Source organism: Bombus vancouverensis, chromosome 7 (assembly GCF_051014615.1).
Source record: "Bombus vancouverensis nearcticus chromosome 7, iyBomVanc1_principal, whole genome shotgun sequence".
Classification (NCBI taxonomy): domain Eukaryota; kingdom Metazoa; phylum Arthropoda; class Insecta; order Hymenoptera; family Apidae; genus Bombus; species Bombus vancouverensis.
Window position 1 is genome coordinate 17,801,104 of NC_134917.1, and position 20,995 is coordinate 17,822,098.

At 44.8% G+C, this 20,995-nt stretch overlaps 1 protein-coding gene across 4 annotated transcripts in view; it reads right to left on the reverse strand.

Annotated features, from left to right (window-relative positions):
• Nucleotides 1-217: 217 nt before the first annotated feature.
• LOC117156109 (protein Skeletor, isoforms B/C) overlaps nucleotides 218-20,995 on the reverse strand; it is a 53,920-nt gene continuing 33,142 nt past the window's right edge. For 3 of the 4 annotated variants that reach the window (XM_076620177.1, XM_076620176.1, XM_076620175.1), the window contains exons 4-11: nucleotides 20,796-20,907; nucleotides 7,448-7,686; nucleotides 7,178-7,358; nucleotides 6,516-6,906; nucleotides 6,038-6,358; nucleotides 5,752-5,875; nucleotides 5,196-5,490; nucleotides 218-5,082 (exon numbers count right to left, since the gene is read on the reverse strand). In XM_076620177.1, the coding sequence (XP_076476292.1) occupies nucleotides 4,960-5,082; nucleotides 5,196-5,490; nucleotides 5,752-5,875; nucleotides 6,038-6,358; nucleotides 6,516-6,906; nucleotides 7,178-7,358; nucleotides 7,448-7,686; nucleotides 20,796-20,907 (1,786 nt within the window). In that variant the 3' untranslated portion in view covers nucleotides 218-4,959. Of the gene's footprint in view, nucleotides 5,083-5,195; nucleotides 5,491-5,719; nucleotides 5,876-6,037; nucleotides 6,359-6,515; nucleotides 6,907-7,177; nucleotides 7,359-7,447; nucleotides 7,687-20,795; nucleotides 20,908-20,995 lie in introns of those variants that run through there. The other variant, XM_076620178.1, reaches the window with a different exon arrangement.

Here is a 20,995-nt window from a genome sequence, read left to right on the forward strand (position 1 = left end):
AAAAAAACGGTTGACAATTGTTTTACCATTTCTCGATAATTCTACGTTATATTTTTTACTTTTTTGTTCACGCGAGAGCTGGATAAATTCGCCGAAACATTTCGCATACTTTCCAGAATCAGGTTCGTTTTCGTTTCTTCCTCTTCTCGACACGTTTCTCGGATAGAGTAGTTGATAAATATTTTACTTCTTTTTTTTTTTTCTTTATTTTCGTTTCTTCGTTTAAACTTTCACGAGCTATGTCATCCTCTACGAGACCTACTAATCACTAATGGGTGGGTGTCAGCATGTTCGAAAACGACTTATCTACAGATACTTGGATATGGATTTCACGAATTTTTCTCTCCTTCGACTCTTCGCACTCGCGTCTGGCCATTCTACTACTTTCGATCGGATTTTTAAACACGGTCTCTCGTCGACGCGTTCTCTCTTAACGATAAAACATCGTGGCACTCGCCCATTGATACTCGTCGTTCAAAAATATAGATCCTTAGAATTTGTTAAACACAACTGAGGACGGTCTATCGTAATAAATCAATTCTTTCTTATCGACACCACTTTGTACGTTGTTCGTATCGCGCTGGCGAATAAAATCCTTCTGAATGTTTTGCGACTCTTAAACTTCATACCCGTACGCGTCCTCCATCTTTCGTTTCTCCTTCACACGTACGTCACACGCGTAGACGTACTTTATCAGCGAAAGCAAGAAAGCAGACTGTTTCACAAGAGCGCAAAGAGCCGAAGCGCCGATATACCGTTTCTCCCTTTTTTTCTCTCGCTCTCGACGCCGTGTTCTTAAGTGTGAAAATATATTCTACGACAAGGATAAGATTCACAAAGATATCCACTTTTAAAAGCCTTCCAGTTCTCTTCGCGATACATCGTTGAAACAAGAAGACCTTTGTCGTTACATACATATTGACAGTGTTATACATCCGTTCGATCGATCGACGCTATTAAAATCGCTAGTTCGAACGTTCTTCTTTACTTATCTCTACGGTTCGTTTGCCACTCGCTCGATCTTTCCCATTATCAATTCCGATCGATCTCGATTCTTCGCGCATCTCTGTCAGCGGTATCTGTCGATCCGCCATGTTCGTCTTTTCCTTTCTTATTTCTTCATCCGATCGTTCGAGATATCCGTCAGATGGCATTTGCGAAAAATCAGAGATACAAACGCCGATCTCGAGGACTCTCGACAATGTCCATGCAATTTCCTTACGTTCCAATTCAAACGACAGTCCGCTGTTGTCTTTTCTTTCATCCAATAAAACACTAATCGAGAACGTTTCGTCTGAAACCTTTCGAGCCTTACATTAGGGATATGTTCGTAGGGATATGTGAGCGGGTATAGTAGAGGGACAAAACTGGGTATAACAAATAGAGAAGTTCTTCGAAACTATGAGCCAAGAAAGGATTACACAGGGAGGAACGCGCTTGAATACGGCGCTTCTATCGGCCTTTTAGGTTCTTCTTTTTCGCTTAAATTCCTCGAGTTAATCGATTCTTGGATTCGTCGATTTCCTCCTCGACGAGAGGATCGACGCTTGTGGAAGGAAAGTTACACGAGTAAAACGCTATTTGAACTACGATACGAGAGACACAAAATGTAAACGTGTTTACCTGCTATAAGATAATCGCTAACGATTCGAAATTCACGCTTCGAACGTCGTACACTGGAAACCAAGTACGTCGTTTCGTCGATCCGAACGACGGCCGATCGACCGTACGATCATCTTCGACGCTCGTACATATCCTCCATTCTCTTCTCATATTTTCTTCTTACGTGGTTTTTAAATTACGTGGTTTTCGCTTAACTTCTAAACTATCGTTTTTTTCTTTTTTTTTTTATTCTCTCTCTCCTTAACTGCTAACAACTTGAGGGACATCGCTCGGGCTGCTCCGTGAATATTCTACGGGACAAAGTGAAAACGAGAGACAAAGAGAGAGAAATAGTCGCGCGGAAAGTGCACATATACACGAAAGAGACGGACAGAGAGAAAAAGAGAGGAGAGGAGAGGAGAGGAGAGACGAGATTATTAAAAAGAGAAGATCTTTACATTCCTATCTAAAACTTTCGTTCGTTCTGTACACTCGTTTACAGCTAGTAGCTTAATGCCGGCGGAACTGTGCGCCGTTTAAATTCTCTTTTTCTACACTTACAACTCGAATAATTGATCCGTACAGATACATATTTGTCTTCTAACGAATGGCGTCTGCTGTCCTACGACCGAGCGTTTTCTTCGCGCGGCCATTCCTTTGACGAATCACCGTATCTGTTGTCCGATCTAATAACCGACAAACGCGATCGATCATTATCGGACGTTTGTACTTGAAAGGATCGAGCGTGATTATTGTCGGAATTTCAAAATTTAGAACGGTAAACCGTATCCACGAATATCGTCCAGCGTTGCTTTCGATCGTCGCGATCGTCGTTCGGATACGTTTTACCATCCCCTCGATAAAATATAGAACTCTTTGGTCGCGATTAATCGCGTTATTGTCCGAGTAACATTGGCGAACGAACGATCGATCCTTACGGTTTCAACAGCTCGTTTATTGTCTCGAGTAAAAGCGGGAAACGCGGGACAGCGAGTTTCGTCGTGTCCGGCGTCTTTCGAAACGTTCCTTTCTCTCGCGGCTCGCGCGTAAATCGCTGGATTCATCGGAGCAGCCCCTCTGAATTTCCGATCCGGCAAGTCGGTATTATATTATTGTCGTTCACAGAAGTAGGAGTTTTATATCCGCTTACATGCTACGATCCGCCTCGCTCTCTCGAAGGACTCGCTTAGAAAGAAGAATAACAGATACGATAAGGGAGAAGGGACGAAGAAAAGCAGTGAGACGAGGAAGAAGAACGAAAATGGCGACGAGGATGCGTTATTCTAAGGTGTACAGATCCGAAGAAAATCATGTGGAATCGCGTGGTATTCTCTGGAGGATCGCCGTCGAGCATCGCCGGAAATACCGCAATCCGGACGCGTTCAATCGACACGGCGATCAAACGAATCTTCGGCTTCGCCTTATGGTCGTTTAATTAACTTTACAAACGCGTGTAATACGTAGTATCCTTACTTGACACTGTTGTTTCTTTGACGCATCTCGCTTAAAAGCTCGAGCAACGATGTCCAACGTGCGTATTCGTTGCTTGTTTACACGTGTTGCTCGAAGTGGAGCCGATCCCTTTGATCCATCGTAAATCGAAGGTAGAGCAGAACGGTATAAACTGTTGTGCTAGGTATTTGTCCAATCGTCATTGTCATTTTGGTTATCGCGATTGATAAGCGCGGACGAATACAAACTGGACAACGTTGACAGCTAAACGATGTAAATTTCCAAATTTTCTTTCATATTTATGCATGTAGTACCTCGCATAATGTATGTATGTTTAATATATATATATATATATCTGTGTGTGCGTGTGTGTGTTTTTGTGTATGTATATATATATATAATGTTTATGTTAGGTATGAATGCATATGTAATTAAATACAGGCTGGTCTTCGTGCGTTAAGCAATCGGAATTGCAAAGAATTTTGTTGGCTGCTGGCAATTTTGAGGACACCCCGTTACTTAGAATCTGGACACTGCATAGTTTTTATTATTCACGTTTAAAAAGAGGGAGAGATATATCGTTTCTTTTCTTTTTTTGCTACCTCGTTAATCTCTATGTTTCTAGAGTGATTATGTATTTTTCTGATTTCTTGGTTGCACGACATCTCATTCCTTGCACGTATCACGCTACCTGTTCGCTTGTCGTTACGTCTTTGTGAATCGATTTCGATTGCATTCCCCAGGTAAAACAGACTAAACTGTTTCACTCGGTACATCCTTGCGAAACGAAACATCAGCGTTAACATTCGGTTCTATGAATTGACCACGTACGGATACGTTCAACGCGCAAGAAACCAGCTCCTAAGTACTACAGGGTATCTCTTGTCCGAGTGGTTCCTAATTCGTGTAATTAGAGAAGTTCATTATCTGTACCCAAGGCACATTTTATACTTTCATTCCGTTTTAGGAAGGTCCACTCTATAGTATGTACATATTATAGCATTGTTACACGTATAGGGGATAGTTTGCAACTGTATCACCCTTAAATTACATAATGTCTGACGTTACCTTGTACATATTTCCCCGTTTTTTTTTTCTTCAGCGATTCCTTCATCGTTTACTACCCTACGTATTATTGTCAAGTCGACAGCATTTATAAATGTATATCTTAAGTACTACTCGATCTTTAATGTTACATTATACTCGACTATAGCTTTGTGCAAAATTTACATTGTACATGTACCACGGATACTTTCCCCGTTCTTTCGTTTATCACCGATATACGCATCGATCTACACCGATCGATTCTGCTCGATAAATTATAATATCCCTCCCTGTACCCACGATGAACAATACAAGTTTCACGTTATTGTCAGAAATTATCCACGTTTATACCCCGCTCCCGAATTATTATTATTGTCAGAAATTATTCTCGCTCTCCTTTTCCTAAGTAGTCTCTTAAATTCTTAAACGTTAAAAATCACCTCGAATCTCGTTCTCCTCAAGTGCCGTGTTAATACGTGTATGTATGTATGTATACAATATATATAATTATATATATATATGTGTGTATATATAAATATACATATACATATACATATACATATATATAGTATAATATGAAATATTGAATCTGATAGAGATCTTAAAAATATTCTGCTAATCTGTTACGTACGATTAAACCTTACGAGCTAAGTACTTTCTTACAACCTTGTATCGTGTTCAGCAGATTTTAACAATCGCCTTTTTTTGTTTTTGTTTTATCACCGTCGTTATCTACGCGAGTTTCCTTCGAATCCGAATTTACCTTTCCCTTCGTCTCGTTTTCTTTCAGATCTAGCCTTGCGATCGCACGTACGCTCGTAACTCCTCGCGTATTGTTTTAGGCAATGTTTAAGGGTTAATTCATCTTATGAATTGTAACATACCGACGACGAACGTCGTTGTAACCATCGACAGTAACGGCACGGCCGCGTGTGCGCTGTTGACAACGTTTATCTTCCAGCCCAGGTTATTGTGCGTGTAACACTGCGGAGACAAATTGTTCTCGTTCTTATAACGTTCTTTATTCGTGACACGATCATGGCAAAAGCGTCGATCTCGCGTTCATACGATGTCGATTGTATCTTTATGAATCGTACCTGATAATAGACCAAATCCGGAGTATCTTCAGCCACGGTCCAAACGAGTTTAGCGGGCTCACCCTTGTCACACTCTAGTCTAAGGGTTTCAAAGAAATTCTCAAAAGTTTCCATATCCGCGCTCATGTCTACCGTCTTGTGAACCCATTCGCAGTAACGACCAGCCGCCGTGGGATAAGGATATCCGTCCGTGTCGTATTTTACTCCAGCAAACACTCTCTGTGCCCTTTGCTCTGTCTCGGTCTTTTGACCGAATCCACCCTCTGGACTGTCGGTGATATAAAATGGATGGTACCTACAGGAAAGAAATCGCGTTCTTGCACTCTACGCGAAGCAGAAACTTACCATTTCGCAGGTAATTTCGAAAAGAAACAGTTCGTAAAACAATGGCTTCGACGATACGTTCGAAAATTCTATGGAAAATTGTAATCGAATGGCAGTGAACGACGTATGCCGGCGCTACGAATTTCCTATAATTATCGAACATCGAAGGAGCGGCGAAATGAAGGAAACAGAATACAAACCGGACTAATAATAGTTTGAAATTTCAACTCGCCTTGCTGGATTAGCCGGATCGTTCCCACCTTCGACTATGAACGTGTACGTCTGTCCTCTCTCCACTGTGATTTCAGGGATCAGCAAGTCGTTGATGTACCACGCGATTCCCCAAGCAGGTTGTCCTACGTTTTAATCGCCGATCATTACGATATTCGAACAACACGACACGAACGTATAAAAAAGATACGGGATAAAACGAGTTGTTAAAAATAATAGCCCAAGGTTCTCTCGTTAACACTCGTTTTAAAAGCTATCCAACGAACGTAGCATACAAGCAAGGATACCTGTGATCCTCGTGTATCCTCTTTTGCCACCAGCGGGTCCGATCCTCGTGCTGAAGGTAGTTTCGTTGGTGATTACGGCTGCTGGCCAGGGTTCGATGTCTGACATGTCCGGGAGGTTGTAGAGGGAATTTGTACACTCGTGCACGTTCCTCGACGTAAAATCAATACGAATGTCCTCGTTCGTCCTGTCGAAACTGTGATGAGCATTGGCTTCTCCTCTCATATTCAGAGGTCCTATCGCCGCGATTACGCTCGTCTCCGTGTTCGGGATCATTCTGTCCTTTACCGGCTCGTTTGTACTCATAGGTCTCATATAAGTAACTGAAATGTTGATCGCGAACGTTACGTCACGCTGTAATCTTCCACGATGAACGAAATAAATAAATTTAATACGCTTTGTCCTAATTGATTAGTACGTATATAAATGTCACGATAAGTACAAATGCTTTTGGCGATCATTGAAAAAGTAATTTCTTACCTGTCGTCACGCCGTTCTTTCGTTCTCCGTGCACAAGAACGGCGTCGTTCTTCCCTCCGACCCTTTCATCGGGACACACACCCTTCTTGCCGTCGCATTGAGCGTAATCCGACAAATAATAGTCGACCGCGATGAATTTACCGGTTCTGTTGTCGTAAGCGACCACGACCACGTCGCCACCGATCATCTCGGGCTTTCCTTCGCGACCGGATAAACCGAACGCAACGTACTGGTCCTCGTTGATCCGGCCGGACACTCTGATCTGGATATCGTCTCCTATCATCTCCCACTGGACCTGCACACGGCCCTCCATTAACTCTTTGCAATTGGTCAGCTCGAGTTTCGACAGAGGCGGCGTTTCCTTGTCCGGCGGTGGTGGCGTGCTGCTTGTCTGCAAAAACAACGCGAGTTTTTGCCTTTTATATAGGAGCCACGCTTGTATTTAAAACGGATGATCGTTTCTGACACGTGGAAATCGTCTGTTTGATAGACTCTACGTTACTTACAGGATCGTACCACCAAGGCGGCTATCCCGATAAAAATACATTTCGTTAATGAAATGTCAGATTCAATTGAACGAACGTAACTTTCGTTTTTTAACAGGTGCATGAATACTAAGAAATGAAATTCAGTTTGTTCGCGAACAGTTCGTTTCCAGTTACCGCGATCTTTGTCTGTCCAAGAGCCGGTGGAACGTCGAGGTCCTTCGGGATCATAACGTGTCCAAAGTTGTGCTTAAACTGAACGCACCAAACCGACAGCCAGTCGATGTCGTGCACGGTCAAGTTAGCCGGCAGAACGATTTCTATGTCCGCTCCTTGATAACCACTTAATGGCGCCAAGCTGTAAAATGCGAATGCTCGTTTTTTATTCGTAACGCACGAAGTCTAAAGGAAAGTTCGAACGGATGGAATGGATCAAGTACGACGTACCTTTGTCTCTCGCTCGGTACTTTGATGCCAAACGTGTTGGGCTCCGAGCCGTTTCCAACCCAGAAATAAGCGTCAGGACCGGCGCCGTCGTAATGCAGATTCGGGATGTAAATGGTTTTGCAATCTAAGATGGTGATGTTGCCGCTGCGGAGGCCGTGCGCCAACCTCGAGAATTCAGGCAGCACTCTGGCCTTCGGCGCTTTCAGGTTCGCCGGGATGAAAACGTCTCCGAAGTTCACCTGCGGCAAATTAGACGTAAGTTTGATTCGATCCAACATTTGCACCGATGAAATCCGAGCGACGGAATAGCGTCGACGTATAACGCGACAATTTAAAGTTGAGGTTTCTCAGAGTTGCACGGGACATTGCATTCTCTAACTTTTCTGATCTTCTTGTTGAAGAGATTTCTTCCAGTCTCGCGTGGGACCGAGTTTCACGAAAAAGTCGAGCGATTCGAAGGTTCGATTTCCCTGTCGAAGGTAAAGGATCAAGAGGGCAGGCAGAGGGAGAGAGAGAGAGAGAGAGAGAGAGAGAGAGAGAGAGAGAGAGAGAGAGAGAGAAAGAGAGAACGAGAAAGAGAGAGATTTCCGGCGTCGAACAGGAACCGTCTCATCAAGCTGTCTTTCAGAGACCGCATATTTACACCCTGCCAGTCGAAAAAGTCGATCTATCATTCCTTACCCCCTGTTGAAGCTGACGTATCGATAGGGCCTGGTTTGGGGTCGTTTATATTCTAAGTTCCGTCAAACGTCTGAATAAGCGAGACGAGGAAAGCGCAGGAGTGGAATAACGATAGAAAGAAAAAGAGAGGAACGCGATTGGAGAGGTGGAGGTTTAAAGGGCGAAAGAGAGAGAGAGAGAGAACCGACGAAAGTAGAAAAAGAAAGATCTCGAGCGGGACCTCGTAAAATCCGAGAAACGGATTCCACCCCGTATACAGGGTGATCTACTCGCTTATCCCCTGGGGAACGTTTTATGGGAGAAAATTCAGCGCTCGCGACGATTTCTCAACTCATTCCGTAACCCTGGACAAATCTATTTCGCGTACGATACAGTTTTATACACTTCCTCTTTCTCCCCTTCTATTCTCTGCTCCTTTTTTTCTCCCATTTTCACGCCGTTTTTAAGTCATTTAAAAATATTTAAAAAACGTTCGCTAGCCGCTTTGTTTTAGATCGATCAAGAGACTTTGCAAATTTATATGTACAGCGAGTTATTTCGTTTTCGGCCATTTTATTCGGTCCGAACGTGCCAATTTTGTTTCGACTATTTAAGGATATTTCAATAGGTTCAAGCATCTACTTGCACGTGTGATTGGCGTAGACCGATTAACCGGCTCTGTCGGCCGCTATTTTTCTATTGTCTTTTTTATCGACTCCTCGAGAAGTGTGCCAAGAGTGGAAGATTGAAAAGTCGGTGAATATCTTCGACGTCTTCGATATTCCGCTCAAGGCTACTGTATACGTGGCCTGATTCCGCCCGTTTCGAGATGTTCTTTGGAACCGACTCGCAGACTTTTGTCTACAAAGAGATCGATACGCGCGATACCTTGAACCGACGATATGAGTTTTCCATATCAGGGTCGCCGGATTCGTTAAATTATTTGCTTTTCCCTACCGACAAGCTTTTCGAGTCACGGAAGAACGTCGCTGCAATTGGGCCAAGAAATTTCCAGGAGAACCACTCTCCCGGCAACTTTGTCGTTTTTCTTGTCTCGGCAACTTGATCCATCGATAAACGGCGCGGAAAATTTCGAACAGCGATTCCTCAAAAATCGTTCTTTCACTTTCGTCTTGAACCGATCGTACGAGCCTCTTCGAAGCGTGGAATTTCACGAACTTACAAATTCATCTATTCCGTTGCAGACCGATTTCTAGTTAAAACGTATAACGTACGACGATCCTGACGAACTTGCGTGCGAACTAGTCGCTCTATTCTTTATCTTGAAACTGGTCACCTTTGTCGTTGCCTCTTTAATCGTTTCCTTCGCAACGCTCCTTCCACGTGATCTTATTTTCGCGATTACTTTTCCAATACCAACCGACGATGATAACACGAATTGTCTCGCACGGCAAGCACGCGTCACTGACTCGAACCAGGGTAGATACATCCAGGTAGCGTTGAATTTCGAGGGAAAAATCGCAGGTAAAAAGGCGCGTGATATGGAGCTTGGGCGAAGGATCGACTAGCCGATTACTCGATTAATAATTTTCCGGCGAGGCAGGAAGTTGGCGAGCAAAAGAAGTTCGCGGCGTCGCTTTTAAAAATTAATCTTCCACCGATGTACACTCTTTTTGGCCATTCAACCGGCAAATTAACGTTCACCTTTATTTTTAAAGTTCAACGCGATCGGAGAACGGCGAAGGAAATTAAACATTTGGACGGACCGATTGGAAACGACGGAAGAAAACGGATGCGAAACTTTTCGCCATTGTCTACGAAGTTTTCGTCGGCATTATGTCGGCGCCCGGAAAGCAAAGTAGCTCCCTTTGAGTTCTCCCGAGTCCGCACTTCGTCGAATACTAATTCCATCGTTAATAATAATGATTATCGGCAAGCCGGGCCCGACGTTTCCCTTCCCGTCGGCTGAGTTTGAAATTTGCACGCGCATTAATCCCATTTCGTTTAAGGGCTCGTCAATCATATCCACCCTCTGCGAGTGGTTATGTGCTCGCGTATACGCAGACAGTGCTATAGACAGACACAGAGAGAGAGAGAGAGAGAGAGAGAGAGAGAGAGAGGAGCGGAGATGCTGGCTACCAATGAACTAGAACTCGAGCTTAATGGTGTTTTGAGTGGGCGAGATCTTCTGAAAATTGGTGCTTATGCGAGTATGCGAGTCGAGGGTCCACCCGAGTTTGCACGTTGGGTCCCCGGATGAATGAATTACTCGTCGATTAATTCGTTGTTACTCGACGTACTCGATACCGTACGATGTTGTTCAAACGTACACGAGGGAGAAGGTAATTTCGAAAACAATTTAAGGTGCCTACGCGTAAAGCGTTTTACGCGAAAGAAATTCCATTGAAAACGGGACAATGGTTGTGTAACTTTGGTATTCACGTTGCGATTAATTACGTTGTAAATTTACGAAATCGTGGGCGCTATAATACGAAACGTTCGAATCTGACAGCACCCACGCGTCTTCCTTCGATATTTAACGACAACCCTTCGCATTAAATGCAGACATCGTCCAACCAATACCTTTTATTTACTCGTTACTATCGCCCACGCGATTCCACGATCTTTCTTGAAAAGTTACACCTTCGATTAAAACAAACTTGCTCGATATTTTACGCCAAACGTTCACTTTGCCTCTTTCACGCGGATCTCGCGCGAGATCCGTTCGCCCGTCCATCCCGGACAGTTTACGCGCTAAAACTTTTCATCTCGCTTTCCAACATCGATTTTCCCCCGGAAGCCATCACGCGGCCTCCGTAGGAATGCCATTGTTTTCGCGATAATCGCTAAAGGCCGGGAACACCGAAAGTCGCGATACTTCGACGTCGATCGTCGAACGGATCGCGTGCCGCGTACGGTATCATCCGCAGCCAATAATTAATCGCCCTTTATCGAACTAGCTTCTGATAAACTTTCCATTCGAACGAAATTCCATTCGAACGACGTTCCCCTTTACGTCGAACTTTTTTCATTATCAGATAAGAATCGCTAATGTCTGACTAGACTCGTGTTTCTGCTAATAATCGTCGATGGAAAATTCGATAAATAATTTCCTCGAAAATGATCCGAATATTATTACTCGGAATTGTAATCGATCGGAGGAATAAAATTTCCGGTAAATTGAAGTCGCGCGAAGGGAAGACACCGGCAGTTTATAAATCGGGATACGATGGTCACGAGGGGTCCTCGTCGATCCGGTACCTTTGATCTGGTCGTTATAGGCCGGTGGAAGTTTCACCGAGGGTTACTGCAGCCCCTAATAGACTGTTTATCTCGTAAGCTGGGATTTAGATTCGAATCGGGTTCTATTATGCGAGTCTTGAGTCTATGTATGCGCCATGCGCGCACCCCTGCGTAAATCTCTTTAAATCTAATGTCTTCCGCGTAACACAGTGAACGTTTTTCCGTGCCAAGTGGCAATGGATATAAATTATAAACTCGCGATCACGCGTTACAAGAATGCGAAGGATCGAAGAAAATTCGAAGGTTTGCAGATTCGAAGATTTAGAATCTCGGATTATACCTGTTCGCAGAGAACAAGATTTCCGAATAAATTCACCGCGATCATTTTTCTTACGTTATTTTCGAAAAAAACGTGACCAAGACCCCGGTCGGTTGATTTGGATTAAGACCCGTACCGCCCCATGAACGCAATTCACGGGGGTGGTCCCCGTGGACGGGTGCGATACGGCCGATGCTGATATACTCGTTATAACCAAGGCGGGTGCCCGAGCAGTCGATATTCAATCAAATAAATCCCCCTAACAAACTGGAGAGTCAGAGATAGCATCAAGAAACAATCCCGGGGAAAGGGAGGCGACTACACGATCAAGGACGAACGGATCTAACAATCTGCCCTTGTAACTGAAAAATATCGTCTCTGTGCGTTTCCCTTCGCCTTTACATTCACCAATTATTATTGTACTTTGATCCCTTTAATATCTCGGAAAGAAATTGCCCGAATGGATTCTCGTTAATTTACGATAATTTGAGGAAACGATCCAAGTGTTGGTAAAATTAAGATACAGACTCTAGAACGACTCTAGAAAGAATCCAAATAACGTTGTATTAAAATTTCGACCCAAAACTAATATAACAACTGCTTCTGTTAAAACAAGTAAACATAGGATTAGCAAAATTATCGTAATAAAAATTGATCGAGGAAATAAATTAATCTAATCGTAACTTACAGAAGCTACCACGTGTCCGATACAGCGATACACACATCGATTCTGTTGAAGTGGTTACCACTTCTAAGAAAACTCTACATCTGGTCTTTTTTAGTTTTCTCAAGCACTGAAGCCATCGACAGCGTGTAGACAAAAGACTGCGACGAAGTCAGGCCATAAACAGTAGACAGGCGACGTTGGCTTCGGGGTTTTTCAGTTATTAGGTAACACAGCTAGCGTGCGGATCTGGACCAGCTCAAATTGTATTTTTACTTATTACACTTCTATTTAAATATATTTTCTACCTTACAATTTATCCACGTGTTTTCTCTGTTTACACACCGAATAACCTCAACAGATTCTATCTTTCTCCCCAAAGCTTTCATCCGTGTTTGTCGATCCCTTAGCGATAATCTCGGCAGTGGAGGCTAATAATTACGAAGGAAAGAAAGAAACGGGACGACGATGCATCCGAATCTGAGGGATTCCGAACAAGTCATAGCCGTATATTATTTTAGCACCTTATCAGCTCCGTATCGCCGTCAGACAGGCAGGCGTTCCCCTTCGGGATTGGTCACCCCCTGTTGCGAGGCGCACGTTCTTACGGAAATTGAGACATCGAGCCTCGTTAGGCTCGATAGCAACGCCCCTTATCCCTGTTCTTCGTCAAACGAGAGCAAACGCACGTTATGTTGCACTTTACTGCTACCGGGCCAGCGATTCTAGTCTGTCGCGATTATCGTTCGACGTCGTGCCAACAGACGATTAAATTGATAACGCAGTCACGACGTTGTCTCAACGTCTAGACGATCTTACGACGTCCGAGATTTCTCGGTAATCGTTCGATCAGGTAAAGTATCAAAATATAAAGTATTTTCAAGCGAGGTAAATAATTTGTACGAGGTAGGACGATGACGAATGGATTCGAAGGTCAAGCGTAGATGGACGAAGGATATAGGATGGAACAAGGTCAGGAAGTATCATCGCGTTTGTACGAGGCTCTCGTGAAATTCCGATCCTGGCAATTGGCCGAACCTTGGAAATCGGAGCTAAAAAGGACCGCTTCTATCAAGCAGCGTCCGTTGGATTTAAAGCAGATGATAAATTAAAAGAGCCTCCCCTCCTCGTAATTCCTCTATATCTTAGCCGGCGGATTTAATGGAACTTTTTTTAATCGAAACTTTATACTAACCGGGGATAAGCTCCCGTTAAATACGTTTCACCAGTCTAATTACATGGATTTCTCGCGTCACTTCGAACTTCTTTCCGACCGAGCTGTTTCCACGCGCGCCGCCTGGGGACTGATATCGGTTTATAAACTTGCCAACGTAATTGCTCCACGCTCTGTACCATATTACTCGATATTTATATATTTCCTCGAACTCGTTTCCTATTTAACTAATACGTTTTTATCAACGGAAAGATTCGTGAAATATCAAAAAAAAAAAAAGAAAAAGAAAAAAAAGAAAAGAAAAGAAGAAAGAATAGCAAATAACGCGATAAAATATTTACGTTAAACGTCTCTAAAGTCTCTGGGAAATGTGGATTACGCGAGCGTACCGATCTAGGGCGCACGGTCCAGGTTCATTCGCGAAATCCTTGGAAATTTAATTACACCTCGGTGCCGGAGGTTATCAGAAAGTGGCGTGTCGCGTGATTTCTGAATAGGGCCGACCAATTGCCAAGGTATACAGCGTCGCCGACGGAGCAACATCAGCAGCGGATTCCCTCCCTGTTCTGCACGGAATGACGAAACTTTCCCGGCTGCAGGAGGACCGGTGGGCGGTCCTCCGGGATACCTGGAACTTTCGCAAGCTCCCGTCCAATCGGCGTGTCGGGAGCGAGAAAGATATATAGAGGGGAAGCGGATGACAGAGGGTGCGAAGGAGAGGCGAACGAGCCAGAGAATCGGCCAGAAAGGGAGAAGCCGCTGGAAAAGAGACGGACGAGAGACCGCGAGAAACCGACGAGCGGGGTGAATGAGCGAAAAAGGGAGAGACAACGATGGAAGAACCACGGGGCAAAGCGAGAAAGAGATCGGCGAACCGATACGCCGAGAAGTAGACGTTAGGAGGAGAGAGGAAGCGAGTCGAGCAGGAAGAGACGAGTTACAGGGTAAGAAAAGCGAGAAGAAAATTATAGAAAGAAAGATAGAAAGGAGTAGTTAGGAGTAGTAGAAAGATAGAAAGCTGGAAGAATGGCCTGGAGAACGATGGATAACGGGTAAAAGAAAAATCTGCCAACGGACCTGCAGGTAGAAGGAAATGGAAGTAGGGGTGAAAATGGAGGAGACAAGATGGAATTCGTTCGCTATCTCGCTCGCTCGTTCGTTTCGCAACGAAAAATGATAACTTTTGTTCAAGTACGTCGCTGGTCAGACGCGAGATACTAACTTCGTTCCACTTCGCCTCGTTCCACTCGTTTTGCTTCCACCGCTTTTGCCAACCAACGCGCTACCGACCCGCTCTCTTTCTGCACCATCGCCAGCCAACCACTCTGCCCGGTATTTCATTTCCACGTCTACTCGTGTGTACTCGACCACTTATGTGTATCCGAATGCTGCCTGCGCAGATACTGTTCATATGTACCGTGGAAATGCATGGTCGGTAACCCCTTCCGCCCTCGCCGGCCCCGCCAACATGGGGGGTTACTTAGACAGTAAAAAAGTTCGTGGCTGCAGGTGTTTCGTACTCGTGTTAATTTTCCCCTTTTCTGCGTGTTGTTCGTTTTTTGCAACGCGCGATAGCGTTCGCGTTTCTCGTTAGTATATCGTTCTATTTCATTCGACGACGAGTAGGATGGGCGGGTAAAAGGCAGGCAGGCAGGCAGGTAGGCAGGGAGGGAAACACAAAAGATAACCGTTTAAACTTGGTCGATTAGCTTGACCGCGTTAAAATTTCGATGGCGTACCGATTTTTTTCAGACGGAAGGGTAAGTTTATAGGTTTGGCGAGATTCCAACGGTACTTGCCGCACGATGTACGCGTGTATAGCCTCATATATGCGTGACTGCAGCACCGTCATGCACCTGATGCACCGTTGTGGCTGCTTTGAAACGTGTGCCGAGCTTTGGGGTGGCTTCAAAATGGCGTCCTGTTACAATACACGCCACCCGGTTCGGTTCATAGGCCGCGTTACGCGATTACAAACGAGTTTTCTTCGTAAAAACGTGCGATCGCGTAATCGTATGTCCGTAACGAATCCTACGACAGCTTCTAAAATTACCATCCTCGGTGAACATCTTCGTCTCGCGGAATAAGTAATCGCGTGTTGCGAGCAAGATGTAACGGGTGAGAATGGAATTTATTCGGCTCTTGCAATCCCTTTGTCGGCATTTGCGCTTTATCGGTCGGTATCGATAGTCGGTTTTTGAAACGAGCACTGACGAGACGGCTTTCGCCTTTCGGTTCCGTCGTTGGAAAAATCCTTAGCGATGGCAGCCAGCGATGCCGCGATATTGTCCCTTTAAAATTCAAAGAGCCATCGCTCCTTTCTCAAGCTTCGATCGAGGGTATCTTCGATCTTTCGAAGCAAGCGGTTGATCCTCGCCACTCGACCGCGTAGCCATCGGCCAAGTCTTCTCAAAATGGCGGCCCTTTGAAGCGACCAGGAAGTCGCGACGCCGCAGACAAGGGTAATGACCATCGTACCGAGAGTACTATCGCTTCAAAGAGGAAAAAAGGAACGCCAACGAAAGAAACGGAGGCATTGGCACGGGGAAGAAACGAAGCTCACAGAGAGAGAGAAAGAGAGAGCGAATCTGTGGATGGGAATGAAAACGAGGAAACGATGACGAAACTAAATAATTTTTCCAAAAAGTACTGTCGCGAGGAAAGGGGAGGGGGGTCTTTGCAGATACAACGGTACAAAAGGTGGAAGCGGAAGCAAGCGCGTGAATAGCGGCGGCAAGAATTTTGGAGGGAAAGAGGAAGCGAAACGGAGACAGAGAAGAGTTAGACTTAGGACAGAGAAGGGAAGAGAGAGAGAGAGGGAGAGGATGAGGATAGAGGGCAGAAGGGAGGGAAGATAGAGACGAAGGGAAAGGGGGAGAGCATCCTCGGTTAGCAGCCGGCAGCCAGTCAGCCAGCCCCGGCCAACATCGACCCGGCGAGCTGCTTTCTGCCCATGCGCAACGATCTTACCCAGGACTAGCGATGGGCCCGATCCAATTCTCGACTTACAACTTTGCGTAACTTTTACAAAACGATAACTGGCCGAGTTACCGACGGGTTGAAGCTGGTCTTGCGAATGGGTCGATCGGTATATCACCGGTAAGCACCGGTAATTTAGTTGCCAAAATCGCGTTCGAGATGCGTAGCACGTTAACGAGTCTAGCGACTGATGTATCGTTAACGAGGTAAATTGTTCTAAAATTAAGAAATTATCATAGGAAAGAATCTGCAAAACAAAGTTTTATTCAGCCTGGTTAAATATTACCACGAGTTTTTTAGCTACGATAACGCTGATACGATGAAATTAAAACAGAACCACTTTTATACGCGCATTGCTGTTTTCCCCGCGGTTTTTAAGCTTTTCCAGTGGAATTTTTATATTTAACAGGAACATTGTTTCCTTCGCTTTCGAGTGATTCTATTATAAGGGGCGGTATTAAAACCAACGTGAAAATATTTTGGTGGCTTCGAGACCGGCAAACGTTATTCCGTGTATTTTGTAAATGTTTCGTTTTTTCTTTTTTTTTCCCCCCGCGCCATCGATATGTGTTTAACGATCGTGTCAGCGGTAAAATATTTGAAGACGATATTACCAGTTTCCGATCGACGATTAGCGTCGACCGGCTGGAAAGAGCGAAACTGGAATGCCATGGAGTGTTTTCCGAGAAGTCCTTCAACGTGGTTGGAAAACATTTGTCGCTCCGGCACAATAAATACTGTCAATGCAAACGATTTATACGAGAGCTTTTGCTCATGTTTTCGCCCCGCTTTTCCCCCACACGTTTTTCCCTCGCAAAGACTGCGTAATCTGTGACAATATTTTTTCAATAAACAAGCGCTACATACGTATATATTTTTCATCTTCGTTCGAGATTGATATTTTTTTCAGTTTCGTAATTCCAACGAAACGAAAGATACGACCGTAATACGTATTACGCAACGTTAGAAATATTTTTAGACGCGATAGTTGACAACGGGGGTAGACTGGTCGAGGATCGTATACCGTAAACGGAACGCGATTCTCGTATTTACAACCCGTTTGAAACGGTTATTAATTGACGTTCTAGCGGGCTAGGATCGTCCACTTGGTGCCACAAACAGTCCTACTTCGTCATCCCACCCCGAAAACTATAAGGCGTTTAATTAACTGCCAGTGTTCGTGGAAAGAGACGGAGAATTTAAATGCAAATGCCGTGACACGCCCACAGGACGACCCTTTCTTCTTCCGGTTAAAACACAACCGTCGCCGAAAACCGGTGGTTGGAGCGATACCCCGGCTGATAGAATTTAAATGCGCCACCAATCTATAATTTGTCGTTTAGGGGATCGATTTGCAATATCTTAGAATCGACTAAATCCACCGTATTACGCTTTAATTTATTTCAAATAAATTAAACGAAACATATATTTCAACGCGATTCCAATTGCGTAATCGTTCGTCGTTGTCTATTATCGTACATATCCGGTAATCGCACGAAAGCTACAGAGAAAGATTAAATACCTGTAACGCGAACCGTGCATATTCATAATGGCTGAAAGCACGTACGAGATTCCGGGGTGAAGCTATTCCAGCTCTATTTTCTTTCGTTTTCTTCTGATTTTTCCTCGCAGGCAGCGCGAGTGGGCAACGCGTGCCGCAGTAGTTGCTGTCGTTCACTGGTCAGACCGATACGTACGACAGACTCTACGGTTTGTCATCCGTCGATATTTCTCTTCTCATTGTACGTCTACTCTCCGATCGAACGAAGCTTACGAATTAAGGCATCGCAGCAGGATATGCTTCAAATATATTTCAAAGAACGAACAAAGTATCTTCCATCGGAATTCCTTCTTTTCTTTTTCTTCGCTGCTCTCTCTCTCTCTCTCTCACGCTGGTCAAATAGAGTTTGCCACGGGTTACCAAAAGAATACACTAACGAAAAGCGGTTCGAAGACGAAGAAAGAAAGGCACGGATCGAGATGAAAGAGCGATCAACGGCTTGAACGTTTTGGATTCCCCGAGGAAGCCCCGCGGATAAGATCCCGGCAGTCGGAGGCTTCCCCCAATCGCGTGCAAAAGTGACGAGACCGTTTTGGACGTTGGTCTGCCCGGCAAGGGGAGATGGAAGCTGGAAAAAAATTACTAAATCCTATCTGAATCAGTGGTCCATTGAACGGTGGTTTGATATCGAGCAAGGATATCTCCTGGAGTTCTTTTGAAAAGGAACCCAAGCATCGCGCAGCGATAGCGGTGTATCTATGGATGGAACGAGAACAGAAGGGGGAAAAGGAAAAGCGGAACAAGAAGAAGGCTTATTCCAACAATACATCCTTCGACGTAACGCGAGGGTGTACCGACTGACAGACAGCTCCTGTCTACCAGATACCCAAGCAAAACCTACCCCTGTTGTGTGTATCGGTCAGCCCCTTCAAGAGATCGGTACACCCCACCAGCCGTTTCAAATCTTTAGCGAGTCACGAATAAATGGAGGAACACCGTATCGAAGAAACCAAAGCCCTTCCGGGGATCGTATTTTCGGGGATTTTTCGTTGTATCGAGACGCCGTCAAATAGACACCGTCCATCGGAGGATGGTACATTCGCGCGTTTCAGCGATCGTTCCAGTCGCGTGTGGCGGTCGCTGGAAATGCCGTTGTTTTAACGATGCTAATTTTCTTAAACTTTATCAGGGTGTTGACCTTAGCGCGGGAAACCGAGTGTACCCGATTCCTCATTTCCATCTCTTTTTTAACGTTTTCTTTTTATTAAGGTTATTAAAGTTTCAAACTTACCTATGCGTCTGTCGGATAAGAGGAAAATTCCGATCGCGCTACGTAACATAGAATATTTTTCACTGTATTTAAATGCTACTTCCATGACAAATAGACTTTTTCGAAAGCGACGTTTCAATCTTTTCCAGGCAACCTTTCGCGAAATGGTAGAACAGCCTTTTCTATATTCCTATCGCAAAATCACGATCGTACATTCATCGTGTTCCCCTTAGACGACTGGTCTGGCTTCTACTCACGTTCCTGATCGGTGCACTCAAAACGAGAGAGAGAGAGAGAGAGAGAGAGAGAGAGAGGAATCGATTTATACTAAAGGACTCGACGATCACTTACCGGGCGGATCGTAACGGGACACCCTGTAGAATGGAGCATAGGCGGCGGACAGCGCGTTTTGCGGTGACAGAGCGTGTCTGATGGAGGGTTGTCACGGTATGGGAGCACCCCTCAGACTTCGATATTAAAGCCCTCCTAATATAAGAGCAAAAGCTCCGCTCTCTACCGTCGATATGCTCGTTTCAAACCTTTTCTCTCTCCCTCGGATATTTCCAACAAGCGATACTGACTTTCGTGCGACCGACCGGACGACTCTGGATCTCTGGGTAAGCGAGTGGGCGTGCAAGAGGGTGAATCGCGAAAAGGATGGACAGATTCGTTAAGCTTCGCAATGCTTCTCTCGAACCTCGCAAAAAGCGTATCGCGGTAAGGAAATGCGTACAGAAAAATCGCCAGTTTGGCGAAATTCCAATTACTCCGGATTACTTACTATGTTCGTTAACGTCAGACAATCGTCGAACATCGAATGCGCGAGTTGTACGAGAAAATGTAAATTTCTGCTAGAAAACTAGATGCTTTTTATGCCAAACCCATAAATTGATGCGACTCGGTGAAAATTCATGGAAGCAAAGTCGAAAGCAGAAAAGTAGTGCCGGAAGAAATAGAAAGAGCGAAGAGAACCGGGGATGGGAGAGAAACGACATAAATGCATGCTTTGGGTGCGTGCACGCACCGAACTATGCCGCTTCGTTCTCGCGTATGTGTATGTGCGAAAACGCGTGCACGCCCCTGATCTCGGCTTCCGTATCCATCTCACACGCACCATTGACCACGAATGCATGTCCGATAGGGCGGCCCATGGACCTCCTCAAAAATCAAGTTATCTCCATTCTCCGCGCGTCGTGGGGTTTCGAATAAAACGTCGCGCGACGGGGGTGGCTCCGTGCCACGACCACGTTCTCCGCGCCGCGACCAAGCAGCCGAGTATGTCGCACAAATTTATTGGAAATGCCGTACACGAGATTACAGAGGATCGTCGTTCTATCATCGGATTCAACGAGACAAGGGAATTTATACGGGGAGATAGGAGACGAGGAGCAAAGTTTAAGATTTCTTAGAATAGATTCTCGACGCAGCAAATATTCTCGTGAAAAGATACTTTCCATATACATATATACCTACGTATAAATATGACACATATAGGTACATGCATAGGTATGTATCTAGAGACGGACACACACGGTAAATAGAAGACAGAAAGAAAGGAAACGTTGGAGTTGACTTACGGTAAATCGACGACACCAAACGCTCAGCCATTTGATGTCCCGTATCCGTTTCCCGTTAGGCAGCTTCAGAATGATGTCCGTATAGTTGTACAATTTGAGCACCACCGGGTCACTGAGCGCAACAACAAGAAAAAGGTTTGAAGGATCCAGCGTGTTGTAGTCCTCGTAACTATCCTAATAGCAGTACCGCGCTTTTTGCC